Source organism: Carassius gibelio, chromosome A9 (assembly GCF_023724105.1).
Source record: "Carassius gibelio isolate Cgi1373 ecotype wild population from Czech Republic chromosome A9, carGib1.2-hapl.c, whole genome shotgun sequence".
In the NCBI taxonomy this organism is placed as follows: domain Eukaryota; kingdom Metazoa; phylum Chordata; class Actinopteri; order Cypriniformes; family Cyprinidae; genus Carassius; species Carassius gibelio.
In genome coordinates this window covers 7,278,135-7,298,881 of record NC_068379.1, presented here as the reverse complement: position 1 = coordinate 7,298,881, position 20,747 = coordinate 7,278,135, and the positions used below count along the sequence as shown (strand labels likewise).

Below are 20,747 nucleotides of genomic sequence, written 5' to 3'. Positions count from 1 at the left end.
ACCTTTGTGATTCTTCATAGACATAAACAGAGAGAAGTAGCTCCGTCTACGATGTTCTTCCGCAAGACACAAGCAGTTCTGTTTATTAACCACTAGAGCGTCAAAAGTTCCCTACCGCAGCTTTAAACAGCAAGGACAAGCAGGCTTTTCAGAATGACAGCAAAAAGAAAATTAAAACTAAATTTGCTGTCGATGATCGTGGTTTTGTTTTTGTTTTTTACCAAAAAACAACATGTTCACCTTCTATGGTTTAAAAAGCAGTTTTTTTACAAACCTTTACCTGCTTTTGTTTCTTCGCCATTGCCTCTCTCACTCTCTTCACGTGATCATTCATGGAGCATTCGCTGTCCAACTAAACTAAATGGTGTTGGTCGTTTTTAGCCTGCATTTAGTTTTTTAGTTTTTTTTACCTCTGGTGATTGTTTTTGCACTCCAAAAATCATAAAAGATGTTTTCATTTGTAAAGATAATGATGAAGAACAAAGCTTGTAAGAATCATAAACCTTTGTTGGTCACAGCTCACTTTTTTTTTCAGTAAACCAAAAACCAATGGAGAAAACAGTATGCACAGACACACCAGAGGCTAGCCAGAGAAAGAACCTCATGTCTCATTCACAGATGAGAAAACATTACAGTACAGAGCGCATAAAATGACAATAATAACGCCTTCCATTCTCACTCGGTCTGCAATGTGCTGATGACACATCAAGTCTGCATGAACAGGGTGTGCGGAGGTTTCGAGAGGTATGACTGGATGAACCATTTTTGGTCCTACACTTTCCGCAGATGATATAAATGCATATAAATAAATACATTTAGACCACTTGAATGTTATCAGGATGTGAAGAGATTTTCAACCAGCACAGCAAAAAATCTTTTTGAAGTCGTATGACCGCTATTTGTGAGAAATAATGACATTTCAGTCAGGTCCTCAGACAGAGCTATCTCTGCTACGACTAAGTTTTATGGGCCTCTTTTTTGATGCTAGTTTTGTCACATTTGAAGCTTGTGAAGGTGAGTATATGAAGACAGAATGTTCATTTTTGGGTGATCTAACCCACAACTTTGGAGGACCCCTACAGCAGTGAAGTTCCTCAAGCAGTCAGCTATGTGCAAACTGAAGATGGGTATCATAGGGGGCTCATGAGAATCTTAAAAAAAAGAAAGAATTTCAGCTAATTATTCTCAGAGGAGCACAGAGCAGTTCACTACTGCAGGAAAACAGACTTCCTAACTGACAGGAAACCGTGTGAGGCTGAGATGGCACACGGCAGCCCTGGAACTTCTTTTATCTCTCGACATTAATGACTGCACCTCAGTTGACCCCCTCTGTAAAGCTTGTGTAGTTTGCAGATGACGCTACGCTGATTGGCCTCATAAGTTACGGTGTCTAATCTGCTTGCAGACAGGAGGTGGAACAGCTGGTGAGCTAAAGCAAACATAACAGCCTGGAACTGATCACAAGATGAAGGCGCTTAAACCCACAGCTCCCCTCAACATCATCGACTTGAACCAGAAAACACCATGAGAGAATTATATAAGTGGTCCGTTAATTGTGCACAGTGTTTTTAGTCATAAAATCTGTGATGAACAGAATGATGTTTGGTTGAAACTTTTCACATTCATGCTTTTAGTGTTGTGAGCTACTCCTAGCACGATAAATTGCCTCCGGTCTTATTCTTTTAGGTAGATAAAATGGCTTTTAAAATTGATGATGCCAAACCTGGTGACAGAAATGATGGCAAGCCTTGCATCACACATCTTAATGAGCAAAACATCTATTTTCTTTCAAGAAAAAAATTATAATATAAGATTGAAGTGACATTAGGAAAGGATGATTTGTGTGTGTGTGTGTGTGTGTGTACTGTATGTACCGTTCCTTTAACAAACTTTATTACATGCTCAGGCATTGGCTACAGTCTATGGTTTTCCAGGTCTTTACCCTCCAAGAAGCAATTGGGAACAGTAAAAAAAGAAGCAGGCACAAAAACAGGTTTGTCCCCAGGCAGTGGCCCCTGCGAACCACTGAACTACATAACTACTGAAGAGCAAAATTCTTCAGCAGATATGTTGACATTCAGCATCTGAAACAAACGCCATTTCATTATTTTAATGCTCTCAAATATTGGGAATGTAGTCACAGCTGAATGAAGCATGCATATTACTAACATGTTTCCTGTTTATTAATACTTATGAAGCTCATATTAATGCCCTATTCTGCACGACCATATTCTAGAGCCCTGAACCTTAAAAAATAACTATAACAACTACTTGCAACCAATAAGCAGAATATTATGAGTTTGTTGAAGGACAACTCTCATAATAGTGAATATGTGTTCCCTAATCTTTGTATTACCCTAATGTCATTATCAATAACTTTAACATATCAGTAGTTTTGCATTGAGCCATTGTTTTTGATTCTATTCTGTTAATTTGAGTCCTGTACTGATGATTGTAGCAAGCGCGGACTCACAGTGACATTTGTGTGGTTTTAGATGTCTGGAACTCACAGTACAACTGATCTGTGCACAGTACGTGGGTCCCTCACAGACCTCACACCAAATTTGACCAAGTCATTGTGTGGGGGTTTGCTCAGTGCAATAATCTAGCAGACACGGCTGAGTACAACAACATTCTCTAAAGGTCTCCATCAGTCTCCATTGTTGCTGAGTAATAGTTGAATGTGAGAGAAGTATGGAAGAATGAAGTCATTTACCTTAACAGTGCCAGTCAGCAGGGAGGCCTTTCTCATTATCCCATTATTAGTAAAAAAAAAAATATATATATATTTATTTTTCTTTATTTTATGTGCAGTTGCATAACAACAGTGATACGACTCTCTCTTATAATAATACATGTCTTCAAATTGACAAGTTCCACTTGCTTTAACATGTTTAAAATGGTATTCAGAACTGGTTCCAGTTGGATTCATGAATTCATGACATGTGGGCTAATTCATTTTAGCAGATTAATACAAACCACTCAATATCAAATTCTCAGACTCATCAGTCACAAATAGCTCACAGTCTAAGCTCTCGTTGAATTAACATCTGACTCCTTCAGTAAACTGTCATTACCTTCGGTCATATCCGATCTGAGACCAAGAGCCATTACCGTGTAATGTTGTAAAGGATTGTGAGATGTCAATCTTAATACAGACTGAGGAACGAGTGGAAATCAAGCGCTTCTGAATGGTGTACCTGATATAAACCAAACTCACAGCTCCTGAGAAATGACTAAAGATGAAATGCTTCTGGAGTGACTCCTGAGGAGGATTTCATTTTAAAAAAGCCCTGACAATAATCATTACTGCAGAGCCTGGTTGTGTGGCAGGAATACTAACAGGATACAATCCTGAATTACACCATACCTAATTCACAGGACAGTCCTGGGACATTCATATTTAACGTTTACTGTGAAACCAGTTAGTTACTCTACCTGATCTACTCTTGGAAACTAAGGCATAAATATGACTCGGAATTATAATTTACAGTAATGTTTAGGGATTATTTTAGGTAAATTTTTATAAACGTCCTCTTTTCCTCGCTTTTAAATAGACTAGATTATGAATGCGTGCACGTTGTACTTTCACTTTTGAATAAGCGGCAATTGGCAATTCGGTGGCAATTGCTTGAATGGACCAAAAAAGCAATTAAACCATTAAAATTTAACCCAGAAAAAAACTGATTTCATAATGGAACTGTTGATTTAAATTTTAATAAATTGTTATATTGTATCATAAAAATGATTCAGATTTCTTAAGGCACTAATCTACAGTAGAGTGGGTCAGAAGCAGGGCCGTCCTTAGCTTAAGTAGGGCCCGGAGCGAGGTATGAAGCATGAAACTTAAGGAAACCTGTTTGAAAACAGTAATGATTTTTGCAGCTCATGGTGATGATATTGGTGCAAAAAATGTCACCCTCAAATGTTTATTTCTGTAAGTGTGCCAGATTATCTACCTCTAACAAAAATATAAATGTGCCACTTCTCTTTTCTCTTGTCCACTTTCCATACTACAGTATCAATCTTTGTTTCTTCCTATTCGTGTTTTGCGTGGCTTCGTCAGGGACGCTTGTGAAGAGGATCTGAGTACTTTGTGTTGTGCGGATATACAGTGACAGCTGGAGCTTTGTGTGAGGAACTTCTTCATTTGTCATCAGCTGCTGAAAAGATGACATTGTTCTGAGCTAATGCACGCTGTGTCCTTGTTTAGCATAATCTACTTCATAAAACATTCCTGCTGACCTCCATCACTCACTGCTCTTCTGATTCACAGTGGAATGTTCCAGTGGGGCTGGTCCTCTCTGAGATAATGAAGCATTCTGGCTTTAGATCTAGTGTTTGCTACTTTGCAACTAAATGGCTCAAAAATGTGAAATTTATTACATCATTATCATGGTACAGTATTTTACATTGACAGTTTTTATTGGAATCAAAGTAAAGGAGTTTGTACAGATGTGTAGTGTTATGTACATAGACTTTGAGTTTCCTTATTTGGTCTTTTTCCTGTTCTTGTTTGGTTGATTTGTCTTAATTTCCCTGATTACTTCCCGTGTTCTTAAATACCCTGTCTGTTTAGTTCCTCCTCGTCCGTGATTACGTTTGTATATTGTATTATGTTGGATGTGCCCTTTTTCTCCTGCGATTATTAAAAGAACCCTTTTGTATATCAACTTCCTTGTGCGCCCTTCATCACGTACCAGTAACCTGTAACAGAATCACGGACCAAAACAGTTTATTTAGCTGCGTTTTTCTTTATTTTTGTTTTGTTTTCCTCCCTCTCCTGGAATGGCATTACCAGCAGTCCAACTCCTGTGCCTGGAGCAACTGGACTGTTCGCTGGAGGACCATACCAGGGTCTTTCTAGATCTGGCGTGCCTTACCCACTTCCCTGACCGCTTGCTCTCTCGCTCGGTGTATGCCTGCCAGCGAATGGTCCCAGAGAGCATTTCGCCGCTTTCGTGGATTGGGTGCTGGAGAAAAATGGATCTTCATTTACCATCTGCACCGCTGAAGAGGATTTCCAGCCCCACTCCTGACCCAGAGACCAGCCATCCACCAATCCATTGCATTGGGGCTAGAGCCCACCGCAGCCGCAGAGCCCGAGCCTGTCACTGTCGGAGAACAAGGACTCAAAAGCACGACTGACCAGGTGTGTGAGCCGGCAACACTGTGCATCGTGGGAGTATTGGTGGAGATCGAGGGCGTGGAGGAAAGCCCTGCCCACTCTTCTGCGACTGAGGGTGAGCTGCATTCGGTTTCTGGGAATTAAATGGAGGACTTATAGACTGGTTTGTAAAGGGTAAACCCTGAATCTCCTGTTTCTCCGCTGGTTCCGCCCAACTCTGAAATTTATGTTTCTCCGCTGGTTCCGTCCAACCCTGAATTTCCTGTTTCTCCGCTGGTTGCGTCCAGCCCGGAATTTCCTGTTTCTCTGCTGGTTCCGTCCAGCCCTGAATTTCCTGTTTCTCCGCTGGTTCCGCCCAGCCCTGAATTTCCTGTTTCTTCGCTGGTTCCGTTCAGCCCTGAATTTTCTGTTTCTCCGCTGCTTCCGTCCAGCCCTGAATTTCCTGTTTCTTCGCTGGTTCCGCCCAGCCCTGAATCTCCTGTTTTTTCCGCTGGTTCCACCCAGCCCTGATCCTCCTGTGTTCCCTCCCAGCCTCCCTCTCCCATCTCCTCCTAGACCAGTCAGTTCCTCTGCTCCATTTTCGCTAGTTCCGCCCAGCCCTGAATCTCCTGTTTCTCCGCTGGCTCTGTCCAGCCCTGCTCTTCCTGTGTTTCCTCCCGGCCTCCCTCTCTCATCTCCTCTTAGACCAGCCAGTTCCTCAACCTCATCTCCGCTGGTGCCAGTCAGTCCCGCAGCTCACCCTCAGTCAGCGCCATCTGGGCGCGATGGTTCGCCTCGGGACTTCCAGTCTCCAGCTCTGCTTGGCGTGTGGATTCCTGTCTCCGCCTCCAGCCTCCGAGCACTGGACTCCACCTCGGTCCTTCGACCCTGTGGCTCCGCCTTGGCACCCTGCTCCCTCATCTTCACCGTGGCCCGTCATCCCACCTGCTCCACCGGGCTCCCTCGCCCCTGGCTCCACATTGGTCAGTCGTGGATCATCCGCCGCCTCAGTCCTCGTCGTTCCATCCCTCCAGCTCTGTCAGGCTCCTCCTTCTTTCTGACTCCACCTCCGTTGCGCCGACTCGGTAGCGGGCTTCCGGAGCCACATCTCCGTCTCGGTCATTGTTGCCTTCATCGCTGCCTTGGACCTGCGGACCCTCGGTATCACCCTGACTCTGCGGCTGCTCTGCTCCATCATGGGCTCCACACCCACCAGCGCAGTCTCCGTCTGTGGACCCCCTGGTTTCGTCGGCTCCTCCTCCACCATGGCTTCTCCCGCCATTGACTCCCCCGTGGGTCATCATCCTGGCTGGTCTTTGGAGCACCATATAGCTCTTCCTACTCTGGGCTCCTCCCTGGCTCCTCCCTCCTACTCCATCCTGGGTCCTCTCCTTTGCCTGCCCCTTCCCTGCCCTACGCCCGCCTCCAGAATCCCCACCCTCCCTCCGCTGGTAATCCTCTTTTAGTGCGATGATGCACTGTTCCAGGAGGCGAACTGTTATGTATATGGACTTTGAGTTTCCTTTATTTGGTCTTTTTCCTGTTTTTGTTTGGTTGATTTGATTAATCCCCACCTGTCTCCATTTCCCTGATTACCTCCTGTGTTCTTAAATACCATGTCTGTTTAGTTCCTCCTCGTCCGTGATTATGTTTGTATATTGTATTGTTTGATGTGCCCTTATTCTCCTGCGATTATTAAAAGTACCCTTTTGTATATAGTCTTCCTCGTGTGCCCTTCATCAGATACAACACATACCATATATATATACCCAAAATTGTGAATAGCATTATGATTTTATTGCATTTTTTTATTTGTTCATAAAGTTTCCTGAAACCTGTGTGTGTAGGCCAGTTTTTGCTCACCTTTGTCACATTCATGAGTATGAGAACAGTAGGACAGAGTGTACTGTAGATGAGAGAGAGAGAGATTCAGTGTAACCCTCAGATTAGGACATTGATTTATACAGTTCTTATACCCATTTCAGTGAAACAGTTCAAAACAAAGATTTGCTTGCTTTATCTTTCAGAAATATTCCTGATCTGTGTAGCATTTTCTTTTGAAATGTTGCTGTGAGATCCAGAGAAAGCACTTGAATTCAGCGAAGAACAAAAATGTTTTGGTGATTTAGTTTAAAGCCAGACGAAATATCACTGATGTTCTCAACAGCACTGACAGACACTAGAAAGCCAGGCAGCTAGAAAAATGATACTATATTTAAATTATACTTATTTATTATATATATTTAAATGATACTATATTACAAAATGTATACTATATTTTTAATTCACCTCTTTGTCATGTTCTGAAAATAGTATTTTTAAAACCACAATTAACTGGCTGGTTTCTGAACAGCTTTCAGTAAAAATCTGCTTTAAATTTTGAAAGAAAATAAAGGTTATGACATTTAACATGATAATTATCGATATTTACCGAAAAATCTCATCGTGATCATTTTATTTTGGCCATATCAACCAACCTTAGAAAAATTTTTTAATTTGTGGCCACAATATATACCTTTTCTTTTGCACGTCATGTGCGAAACTTTGTATATTTGAGAGCCAGTAGATATCACTTTATTGTTTTGATGCATTGATTGTATATTGTGTAAATGTAATCTCTCAGACTTTTTCACATTTGCCCACCTTCACTTTCAATCTAGAGGAGTTTGAGCTGTGAAGGTGAGAAAGAGTCAAAATAAACACCTAGACCTGCTTCATTAACTGCTGGCAACCTTACTGGACGGTCTCCAGAGAGTCTGCTGCTGCTACAATATCAGTCGTGTTTCACACTTTCACACTGACTCTGTGTGTGTGTGTGTGTGTGTGTGTAGCTGATGGAGAATTTAGTGTAAACTGTAAAAGACCTTAAAGCAGAGAGAAAAAAGATCAATAAATGAGTTTGTGCTTTGAGTTCAGTGTATCAGTCAAATCATTGATATGTTAGCTGAGCTCAGTGCAGGTTTTATTTATCAGTGTGTGAAGCTCTTGTGGAGGGAAAATGATAATTAGTTGCTGATGGAAACATTAGCACTACAGGTGGAGATTTAAGCTTCTGATGCGTGTTTCCTTGCATCTCTCCCCGGGCTTCCACGGCTCAGTTAATGTGCTGGTGGAAGCCCTTAAATAATACTGGATGTGTGTGTTCATGCAGTGTTTGTGTTTTCCCCAGAGTGATTGCTACAGTAAGCATGTTTGTGTTGAGAAAGCCAGTACAGAACTATCCTGTTATCTCACTTGTAACTGTGCCCACTCTTGAACCAGCTTTTCTTAAACTGTCTCACACAGCTGTAGCGCCAGACCATCAGGATGTGTGTGTGTGTCCTTTGGGTCTATTAAAGCTGGTCAGAGTTTCTCCATACTGCATGACCAATCAATACTGGTGCAGGAAGTAGCGATCCACAATTATATTATCGGAACGTTATCGGCATGACCGATAATAGCTTAAAATATAAACATTGTACAAGCATTATGCCGATATGCCTCGTAATCCCATAAGACAAATAACTGACATGTACTCAGGGTGTAGAGATAAGATCATGTCAGTGGTGTGGTCAATATTTTGCCTGAATTCATAACCTTAACCCCTCCCAGGTCCTAATGATGGTTCGGTAAGTCCTTTTATTTATTTAGTGGGTGGTGTGGCTGTGGGTGTCTTTTATTTGTAATAAAATGAAAGTAAAATACAAAAAAAAGATACTAAATGTGTTTTTGAATAAATTAAGCAGTTAAGATCACAAGTATGTTTAGGTTTTATGGTCAGAAGCTATAGCATGAATAAAAATCACAAACAGGACACTTGTTAGTTAATTTAATATATGCAGATTTATTCATTAATGTGTGTGTATATATATATATATATATATATATATATATATATACATATATACTGTACATATATACTATATATGACCCCCCCATTGCCCCCCAAACAAACTATGAGAAAGTAAATCCAATGAGCTTTAAAAGATTTTCAGATTTTTTACATCTCTTTTGCTTTTGACCAAATAAAATGTTAAGGTTACCACTGCATCAGTCTGAAACAAATAAGGCAGTGATTAATTTATAGTTATTTTCAATGTACTCTCATTATAAAATAACTTCATTATTTCTTATTTAATTCTAACAAGTAAGTTTTTGTTTAAAACTAAAAAAAAAAAAAAAAAAATTATGTCTTTAATCTTTGCACAGTAGAGACTTGGTGTTTTTTCCAAACAAACGGAAATATAAAGGTATCGGCTATCAGCCAAAATGGTTTGAAAAATATCGGATATCTGCAAAATCCAATATTGGTATCCCTAGCAGGAAGATACTTGGAGATACTGTAGCACATTCACACTCTTGAATACATTGTACTCACAGGGTGTCAAAAACAACATAACATACCATTATACTTTCCTCCTCAAAACACTACAGTATATCTCATGTACAGCACAAGCCTTGGGTCGCCTGTTCCAATTATAACAACTGAAACACTTTTCCAGGAGCATTTGACTACCTATCATTGTGACAAGAAGTCTTCTTCATTGTATTTAATGTGCACTTCAAATTCCTAAATGTAAATTTTAATTTACAAAAATGTACTTACAGACAATATCAATTAAATAAAAGGCCACCTAAGTGTGCTTAAAGAGAGTCCCCTTTTATGTAAGTAATAATGCCAAATTAAAGGTTTTACTTAAAATTGCATTTTAAATCTTTGTATTTTAATAATCTTTTGTTGTGGTTTGAGGTACTTATTTTGATGTACTGACTAACATACAAAAGGACATGTAAAGTACTTGATTATAATTTTAACTGAAGTGAGTTATTTTATATCACATTTAAAGTTGTTATACTTAAATTCAATTTCATCATTACAAATGTGTAATTACAAATATATTTAAATAATTACATTTTATTTAGTTATATTTTAGTACTGTAAATGCTTATCAATACAAACTTAAATCCAAGTACAGCACACTTTAACCAAAAGTGTGTCAAAAAATAAATTAAAAAAAATAAACTTTAAAGTTTATGTAACTGGATTTAATATAAATTTAACTAATATAACTAAAAGAAATGTTTAACATTCAGTTGTCTCAAAAAGCAATACATTCAGTCTGTTCTTTTAACGTATATTATATCTGTTATAGATAGAATTGTTCAGTAAAAAATGCTTTGCACTGCCTATGTCATTGAAATTTAGGCTGTTAAGAACAGTTATATGCTGATTTATTAGTCTTTTTGGATTACAGTATCTGTTATACATAAGTATGACAGCAACCCTCTACATTGCGAGTAAATCACTCGCATATGCGACAAAATCTTTTTTTACTCTCCAGTGTTTGTGTTCAAGGCTTTTATATAATATTAGCACATATTTTCACTTTTGTATTAAAACACACTAGTGTGTATGTAGCCTTATAAATATGTCTGGAACTCATGGGTTTTTTGTTTAAGAATGCCACAGTTTGTGTTAGGTGGGATTTAAATGTAAATTGACCTTGATGTGAATGTTATTTAAAGATACAATTTGTAACAAAGTTTTTTTATAATAAATAATGCTTTAATTTGAAAAAATAAAAAAAGAAAGAAACAATAAAACATTCTCCTAAAGTGTTATTGTTTTTGTTTAAATTGGGGCACAAGTCTGCTAAAGCAGTCGTTGATGGAATTTTTAAGTTGAAATGGAAAATGAACAAGAATCATTAAATTCCTTGTGATTCCCAAGTCTAGTGAAGCCTGTGGCTCGAGGACTGTCATACCGGTCCATAGAGCGTTGCTTAATGACACTGACAGGACGAAAAACATAATGAGCCCTGCTCAGTGCTCACTGGACAGTTTCCCTGATCAATGACCATACAGTTTTCAACCCCTAGTGTCATTCTTAACCCTTGCTTTTTATTGCTGTGCCCATATGCTTCTTGCTGCTTAATTTTTCAATAAAAAGACAGAAGAGGCCAATGAGCTGGAAGGAAAAAAAGCATACAGTATATAAGAAAAACTGCTCATGCACATAAAGAATCCTTTTTAAATAGTTTGTTGCTGGAAATGTCATCATAAAATGAACATTAGTTGTTTAATATTGAAGAAGTAACACTTGAAAAAACATTTGGCTTTATATATATATATATATATATATATATATAAATATAAAATTTACAGGAAATTAAAAGTAATTGATATCATCAAGCCCTGTTAAAAGTATTTCATTTTATATAAATTTTACAACTGTATAATATCATTGTAGCTAAATACAGTAGATTGAATACAGTGTTTTCAATAATTGCCTCATATTCATATCAGTGATTGCGACAAAAGTCAGTTCATACTGAAACCATGACCACAGAGCCAATATACAAAGTGAACTGTAAGAAATCTGAAATCTTTACACTGCTTATGACCTCTGTGTCATCAAGTTTCTTATTCTCATTTCCTCCACAATTTGTGTTTCAGGTGAAATAGCTCAATAGTTTGGCTGCACAAGGAGTCACTGGTCATGCTGTGCTTTGGAGGGACGAGAAGAGACTCTTAATAAGAAAGAACGAGAGAGTCGACAGAGAGGAGAAGGTAGACAGCAGCTGCTATCATGTCTCGTCATCAAAGCCGAGCCACCAGCCTGGAGGAGAAGGGAGCCACACCCATCCACAAGAGCTCCACCCCCTCACACAAGAGCTCCACCCCCACTCACAAGAGCGCATCCTCTTCCTCTTCATCTCAGAGAGACAGTCGACAGGTAAAACTGACTTACTTTTGAAACAGAAGCCGTTTCCACAGCAGGAACTTTACCCGGGAACTAGGGACTTTGGGCCGGTACTCTGTGTATTTCCACCGCAGGAACCAGGAACTAAATAAAGTTCAGGGTAAAAAAATGCTCCTCAGAAAATCCCTGCTGGCGAGATAGTACTTTTTCAAAGTTCCGGAACTTTCGGGGCCGGAACATGGGCGCTAAACATCCTGATTAGTTGAGTTCACGCAGCATTGTGATTTCAACCACCATTTATTCTGATCATTTTCAAAATATTATTATTATGTTATTGTGTCATGAAATGTAATTTTAAAAGTATTTCAGGCGAGGGTGTAGTTGTTTAAAACTGAAATCTGTGTTTTATTTATAATGACATAGCGCCTATTTAAAAATGTTTTGCTGATTTCGGAGACGGTGAGCTCCACACGATCAGTGGGAGCTCAGTCCTCATGTATCCGTCGAGAGCAGCCTTACCTCAATTTGTCCTTCTGATATGTGCTGCTGGCTCTGATGTATCTTCAGTGGTTAAACTTATTTATTATAAAAAATATTATTTGTTTTGGGTAAATCTAACAGGTTATCTTTGGTCAAATTAAATTTATCTATATGTTAAAATGAAAATAAAATTCCTGGGGAAAAAAGTTCTTGGTACAATTGTTCCGGGTAGGGCTGCACGATGTGTCGTTTAAGCATCGATATCGCGATTCCACGATAGTCACATCGCAGGATGTGCGATGTAGGCTGTTGTAGTTTATCCGTTATTCATTAACTGTACGGGCCAGCTGCTTCCCGGCCCTTGACGAATGTGATTCACGGATTAATTGCAAAGCTTAACCATCAGAGAGTGAAAGTTTATCATTGACAGGACTGAAAACCACATGCAAGTTTAACAGGGCAGAGAGAGAGAGGGAGCGCGAGAGAGACAGAGACAGAGACAGAGAGAGAGCGCGCGAGAGAGAGAGAGAGAGAGCGTGTGCGCGTGAGAGAGAGACAGAGAGAGAGAGAGCCATCTTCAAACAGCACGAGCGCTGTCTTGCTCTCTCCCTCGCGCATATTAATCAATTGACACAATGGTGTCATTGTTTAAATCATTTAAAATGAGAATGTAAGTGTGCTCACCCTTTTTTTGTTTGTAAGAAAAAATATCGCAATATATATCGCAGAAAAATAAAATATCGCAATGTCATTTTTTCCCAATATCGTGCAGCCATAGTTCCGGGTAATTTTGGTGGAAATGCTGCACTAGAAAGGAAAAGTTGTGGTTGTGTGGAAGTGCATGCACACATTTTCAGAGTGGTTAAAAAATAATTTGGTAACACTTTAAAATAAGGAACACATGTTTACTATTAACAACGACTTTTCCCTCAAGAAACTCCTAATTTGCTGCTTATTAATAGTTAGTAAGGTAGTTGTTAGCACTTTATGGTAAACTTTGGGGAAGTCATGGCCTAATGGTTAGAGATTCGGACTCATAATCCAAAGGTTGCGAGTTCAAGGCAGGAAATGTAGGGGGGGTGAATGTACAGCAGGGATCCTCAAATCTGGCCCACGAGATCCACTTTCCTGCAGAGTTTAGCTTTAACCCTAATCAAACACATCCGAGCTTGCTAATCTATGGCTTCAGGGTCATTAGAAAATCACAAGTAGATGAGTTTGATCAGAGTTGGAGCTAAACTCTGCAGTGCATTGGCCCTCCAGGACAAGATTTGAGGAACCCTGATGTACAGTGCTCTCTCCACCTTCAATACCACGACTGAGATGCCCTTGAGCAAGGCACCAAACCCCCAACTGCTTCCCTTGTGCCGAAGCATAAATGGCTGCCCACTACTCTGGGTGTGTGTTCACGGTGTGTATGTGTGTTCACTGCTGTTTGTGTGTACTTTAAATGGGTTAAATGCAGAGCACGAATTCCAAGTATGGTCACCTAACTTGGTTGTATGTCAAGTCACTTTCACTTAACACTTTAGAACCTATTATTAACAACAACTACCTACTGTTAACAGCAACTTTTCACTCAATAAACTCCTAATTTGTTGCTCATTAATAGTGAGTAAGGTAGTTGTTAGGTTTAGTTGTTGGGTAGGATTAGCGATGAAGTATAAGGTCATGTAGAAATTACTACTGCTTAATTACTACTAATAAATGGCTAATATTCTATTAATATGCATGCTAATAAGTAACTAGTTAAGGGAACCTAAAATAAAGTGTTACCCACTTTATTTTAAGAACCAATTCTCAATATTAAGTAGTTTCTTATTAGCATTCATATTACTAGCGTATTGGCTGTTTTATTAGTATTTGTGCAGCACATATTATTTGGGGTGCACGATAAATGTTGGCAAATAATTAATTATGTTCATTTTCAGCGTGGATTTGTGCAGCTTCTCAGTTAACAACAGCTCTGTGTAGTAACCGCTGCTCTATGTGAAATCACACACGTGATGGAATTTACCGCTGATTACTTTACTGACAAGATGCACATTTATTATTGGCCAAAATTTATTGTGCACCGCTACATATTATTGACTTATTTTGCATGACCATATTCTAGATCACTGACTACACCTAAACTTAACAACTACCTACCTAACTAACCATTAATAAGCAGCAAATTAGGAATTTGTTCAGGGAAAATCTAAATTAATCTTAATAAATATGTGTTCATTCTTTTGTGTTGCCATATTTTTCATATTCATTTTGTCCATGAGGATTATAAAATGCATCAAAGAAGAGTTATAAGCTGTGAAATCAAACCAACAAGATCCAAGAAGAATCAGGACATACAAAACGCTAGTTACATATGTTACTGTGGTTCTGTGAATTCTGGATGACTGCCAGAGGCAGTGTAAACACTATGGATTATCGCAGCACCAGCTAGATAGGTGGAGAAAATATACCAACAAAGTCACATGGTGTGACGTATGCTGAGCCCTGGAGGTTATAGGCTACAGTAGAACAGCAATCTTATTTATGAACTGAGGAAGAAGAACCTTTGGAAGAAAAGAAGGATTGGGTCGTAGAACCCATAGAACCCATAGAACCACCCCAGAGTCATCTGGTAACCAGCGCAAGCAACGTTCTCTAACAGACAGTGCATGCAACTCACTGACTCATTTCGCAGTAGCAATAGCTAACAAAAAAGAAGTCTTCAAGGACACCTATTTAATGTCAATGCTTTGCAAGGGCTCGAATTGGGGTGAGCACAGGAATGCAAGCACGAGTGAAAAATCCCACACAGGGAAATGAGGATTCCGAGCAGGGTTCAGACGGTGTGCTCCCTTCAGAAAACAGCAGACAAGACTGTGACAGCCAAAAGAAGACCCACCAACTGGAACATGATATGCAGAAATCGCAGCAACATATACTTTCAACTTGGAAGCTCCTTTTTTCTTCCTCCAGTAAACGTTGAAGAAAGCTTAAGATACTCGGAATGTCACATGCTGCAGGATCAAACCCCTGTTCCTCACACCATGCAGAAAAAAGCTTCCAACAGGAGGCATAAATCTGTGGTGTGGAAGAAGCCCTAGCATAAGAGATGGTGTGAATAACAGCAGTATCACAATGCTAGGGGAAGGATTTAGCCAAATGGCCAGACCCAAAGCTGCAGATGAGCCGGGTCCGGGTGCCAAACACTACCCTTCAGCTGGGAGAGGAGGTCCTTCCTGGGAGGAAGCTTCCATGGATTTCCTGTCAGAAGTCTCAGCACCAAAGGAAACCATGGTCTGGCTGGCCACTGTGGTGCCACAAGTAATACTCTGTGCTTGCACAGCGAGATCCTGTGCAACATCTCCCATAACAGAGGTGGAAATGCATATAGCAGGCAGTCCCGCCATTCGTGAGACAATGCATCCTGGCCCAGTGGACAGGACACCTCTGTCATTGTGAACCATAATCGGCAGTGGGTGGTCCTCTCTGAAGCAAAAAGATCCACCTCCTCTCTCCCAAACTGTAGCCAGATCTCCTGCACTACAACTGGATGAAGCCTCAATTCTCCTGGATGTACTTGATTCTGGGAAAGAGCATCCGCTGTCTGGTTGCACACTCCTGGTATATGAGCTGCCCTCAGTGAAGCTAGTCGTGGCTGACACCATGTCAGGATCTCGTGAGTCAACCGTAGAGACTTGCGGTGTCTTGTGCCACCCTGGTGGTTCAGATGTAACATGGTTGAGGTATTGTCGGACCGAACGACAACATGGTGGCCTGCCAGACCTGGCATGAAGTACTTTAGGGCCAAGAACACTGCCCTTAGTTCAAGCAGGTTGATATGCTCTGTGGCCTGGATCAGTGTCCAGTGCCCACAAATACCCCTCCGATTCCACGTTGCCCCCCATCCTGTGAGGGAAGCATCTGTCGTGACCAACTCCCGACGAGAGGGAACAGCACCCAGGGGCACCCAGGGGTCTCCACCGCCTCAACGCACATATGCAACGGTGAGAAATTACAACCAGTCAAAGACGATGCCTGGTGGGATCTAGCCGTAACCTGTTGTTCCACAACTGGAGTGGTCTGAGTTGGAGTATACCCAAGGGGATCACCACTGTAGCTGCTGTTAACATCCCTATCAGTCGTAAGACCACTTTGTACTGTTAAGACCCCCCCTCGGGCGAAAGTTAGCCTAAAGTTGCAGAATGTTCATCACACATTCCTGAGACAGGGAGGCAGAGATTAGACAGGAATTCAGGGTCATTCCTATGAACGTAGTGGTCTGTGATGGGACCAGATTGCTCTTTTTCTCGTTCACAGAAAACACCAGCTTCTGCACATGTCTCAAAAGCATTGTGGAGTCTTGTACAGCCTGTTGATGTGTTGGGGCACAGAGAAGCCAGTCGTCCAAATAAGGAAGAATGCGCATAACTCTCATCTAAAGAGGAGACAGAGCTGCACTCACACACCTTGTGAAGACGCGAGGAGCAAGGGAAAGGCCGAAGGGTAGCACTTTGAACTGGTAAGCTTGGTTCAGAAAACTGAAACGCAGAAACTTTCTGTGATGTATAGCAATTGAGATGTGAAAGTATGCATCTTTCAGATCGACACTTATGAACCAATCGTCTGCAGTCACAGACCGAAGAACATAGGCCTTGCACAGCATTCAAAAAGGAAGGACCTTCAGGAACAAATTCAGAAGCCTCAAATCGAAAATTGGGCAGAAGCCACCGTCCTTCTTCGGATCAAGAAAATATGTTGAATAGAACTTGTTTACCTGAACGAGAAGATTAACTTTTTCTATGGATCCCTTCTCTAACATTGAACAAATTTCCAGAGAGACCCTCTGCGCGAACCGTGTCTCTGACAACTGTAGGAACAATTCTTGAAAATCTGGGAGGCCGAAACGTAGCTCCGGTGTGACATAATGATATCGGGTCTGAACCGCTGACATCCTAAATGCAGGATTGCACTGCACCTGTGTCAGTTGACGAGTGGCTTCAGACAGCTTTACCCTCTTCTCCAACAGTTCCGGACCATTTGGACCAAAAAGATGCCCGGGAACAAATGGAAGATCTCTCAAGGTCTTCTTACAGTCCTCCGGCAGTTGTGCTTGGGCAAGCCACACTTGGCATCGGGCTGCCAGAAGCATGGTTGTAAGACTACCCAGCTCGTGGGTCACAAGACCTGTTGTGAGCAGAGCAGTTTGCAGAAATGATGAAACAGAGGGATCCGCATTTGCAGGTTCCAGCGTACTGGTGGCTACCAGAAGTAACTGGCAGATTGTGTTTTATGCTCGAGTAATGTAGGCAACAGACTCATATGCCTTTTTTAGCATGGAATCTGTACAACCGCATTGCGAACTGGGACATTGCACATTTCCTCGTAGTGCCTCATCAGGGGACACCACCAAAGCTCCCACGGGCTGCTCTATTTCCAGCGCATGACCCACTCTGATAGCATCTGCTTCAGCAATAGATGCTAGCGTTCGAGCAATCTTTGAGTGTCGCTTAGGCGGACCAGAACCAGTGAGAGCATTAGAGAATTCAGTCACAAAATCCTTACATGGTGGCATGGTAAAAGAAGTTGCAGCTGTGGCCTGTCTGAAAAACACATTTGTTTGGGCAGATTGTACAGGCGACTCCTAGAATTCCTAGACGAGCAACTGCCATTCGAAGCACAGCCAAAGTTTCATCGGAGGAGGAATGGGTTTGTCCAGATGACTGAACTGACTCCCCACTATACCCCTCTGCCGCTGGTTGACCAGTGAAGACAGTCTGAGGTGATGGTTGTCCAGGAACATCCATAATATCCCCATGATTATGAAAACAGGAATCTGAAGCACTTGTAGAAAGTACATCAAACTCTGAATGATGAGAAAAATAAGGGGAATCAAAAGACTGTTCCCTGGCTCCTTGGTTCTGAACATTCTCATCCTTCTCCGTCATCTTTACAGGTGTAGCAGATGTGACAGGCTGAAGCGAGTGAAGCAAGCGTTTCAGCTCTGCCATCTCTGAAGAAAGCGCCGATACAGTCATAGACCGTGATCCTTTCTCAACATGTGACTGTACATCACCTCGCGATTTGGCCTTCTTAGACGGGAGGGGAGCACCAGCTGCACCGAGAGGCACAAGTGTTATCGACGAAGTAATATAACTCAACAAGCGCTGTAATTTAATCCAAATCCTTGGAACAGCTTGTGAGGACGAATCTAGTTGCTCAGTAAGCTGCACTTGACAGCGTGTATAGTCAATCAATACAACCTATCTCAACCAGGCGAGAAAGCGAAAGAGGAAGATTGCTGAGCTACTGTAGAGCATTACAGTAGCCTCCAGGGCTAGCTAGCTAGCTAGATAGATAGCTAGACAGACAGACAGACAGACAGACAGACAGATAGATAGATAGATAGATAGACAAATACAGATAGAGAGACAAACAGATATACAGACAGATAGAAATATACAGACAAACAAATAGATATAGACAGACAAATATAGACGGACGGACGGACAGAAAGATAGAGAGATAGATAGACAGACAGAATGTAGTATTTGTATTTGGTGTATAAAGTAGTGTTAAGTATTCAATAAGCAGTAGGTTACTACTGCATTCAGTTTCAGGACCATGTGATGGTGCAGAGACTGAGTGATAGTCACATTCCTCTAAGTTGACCTGGTTGATCAAAGCAAGGCATAATCATACAGTGTGACGATCCACAGCCAATTACAGCTAAGAACTGCCCACTTTGGAAAGAAGGGACTGTTGGACATGAGCAACACCCACCCACAGTTGTTATGAGGCGAGGCAGCTAAATCAATGGAAGTACTATAATAGACTAACATTCAACAAAGTGTGAGCTTATTTAAATAATGACACTACACTCTCCACAAAAAATACAGGCACTACTGAAGAAATGAATACATATTTTTGTATAGACTTTGTGGTTTCTTTCTGTCCAAGCAGGGATTATCTCACATATCTTAAAGCCAATAAAGTGAAGTGTATACATACATTGTTTTTGTTTTGTTTTAATTAAAAGTTTAAGACCTAAATAAATGAATAGTACTTATGTACTTATATGTTTATGATGATGATGCCCTGTCTGTAGCCTAATAAGAGCTAGCCAACATCTTGAAATCACATAACCAGCTTAATAATGCACAATTTATTATATCTCACTCCCCTATTATCCAGTATTTTTGCTAACAGAATAGCATATTTAATAATTAGTTTTGAATTGAAAGAAATATTGACAGCTACAAAATGTAACCCAGCTCACGTGAGAGAGCTTCACTCGCACTGACTGATCAATACAGATGGATACTGATTAATACACTTCAGCAAGGGACAAATTACCCTCACCTCTTGGTCAGCTATTACCATGCTGACAGTGGGAGCAGAATGTTTAGTTGTCATTAACGATTAATGTTAACCAATTAGCCATCAAGTTCATATAAGTAAACTGAAGTGAAGTTTATGTATACAAAAATCTGTGTATAAATCAAGTGTAAGTATACTTATTTGTTTGGCATTTGGCTCAGTTAGCCGAAAACTTCTTCACAGAAACTAATGTGGCTACTACAGCACTTCATTGTGTATATTAATTTATTCATATTCATACTGTTTTCATCTAAATTTCCTCCCTTTGTAGGAGTCGGATAGTTGGGAAATCATCGAGGGGCTAAGGATCGGGCAAACGCATGTTCAGAGGCCGGAGAAACATGAAGGTTTCATGCTGAAGAAGAGGAAATGGCCTCTAAAGGGCTGGCACAAGGTTTGAAATGACTTCCACCAGCTGGTTTCCACTGTTCAGGCTGCTTTCAGAACTGTTTTTGGAGCTTGACAGCTGATAAACCAACTGCAAACCAGCTTTGCTAGGCTTGGAGACCAGCTTAAAGTCCAACCATTTTATTTGGTTTGATCTGGGTGCTAATAAACAATGTTTTACTTGTATTTCATGCTTTATTCCTTAATGTATTTACATTTAATATTAATTACATAAATGCTATTTTCTCTCTCTCTCTTCTCTTCTATACAGCGATTTTTCATTTTAGACAATGGGATCCTGAAGTACTCCAAATCTCCTGTAGATGTGAGTTGCTTTCAAATGGCTTTCTGTAGAGTGCTTCCAGCGCTGCTCTGTGAATAATAATGATGAGTTGTGTAGGTTGGTCAGAGAGAGACGGTGAGCTGTGATTGGCTGTCTGCTCTCGCTGTAGCGTGACTCAGATGAGCTCAGACTCAGGAGCAGAAACATCACTGAGCACTGACGCAACAAGGACAGAGTGAATGTGTGTGTGTGTGTGTGGAAACACACCTTTTACTTAGAAATGCACATTAAAGAGAAAGTTCACCCAAAAAGTAACATTTCTGTCTTCATTTATTCACCCTCAAGTTGTTCCAATCAGTTGTTTCATGCTATGAAAGTCAGTGAGGACAAACAACTGTGTGGTTTCCAACATTCTTCAAAATATATTCTTTTATGTTCAG

General features: G+C 40.7%; 1 protein-coding gene across 8 annotated transcripts in view; it reads left to right on the top strand.

Annotated features, from left to right (window-relative positions):
* LOC128019569 (oxysterol-binding protein-related protein 6) overlaps positions 1-20,747 on the top strand; it is a 56,883-nt gene that overhangs the window by 6,551 nt on the left and 29,585 nt on the right. For all 8 annotated transcript variants that reach the window (XM_052605636.1, XM_052605635.1, XM_052605634.1 and 5 more), the window contains exons 2-4: positions 11,543-11,822; positions 19,909-20,031; positions 20,296-20,349. In XM_052605636.1, coding sequence (XP_052461596.1) covers positions 11,676-11,822; positions 19,909-20,031; positions 20,296-20,349 — 324 coding nt within the window. In that variant the 5' untranslated portion in view covers positions 11,543-11,675. The remainder of the gene's footprint in view (positions 1-11,542; positions 11,823-19,908; positions 20,032-20,295; positions 20,350-20,747) is intronic.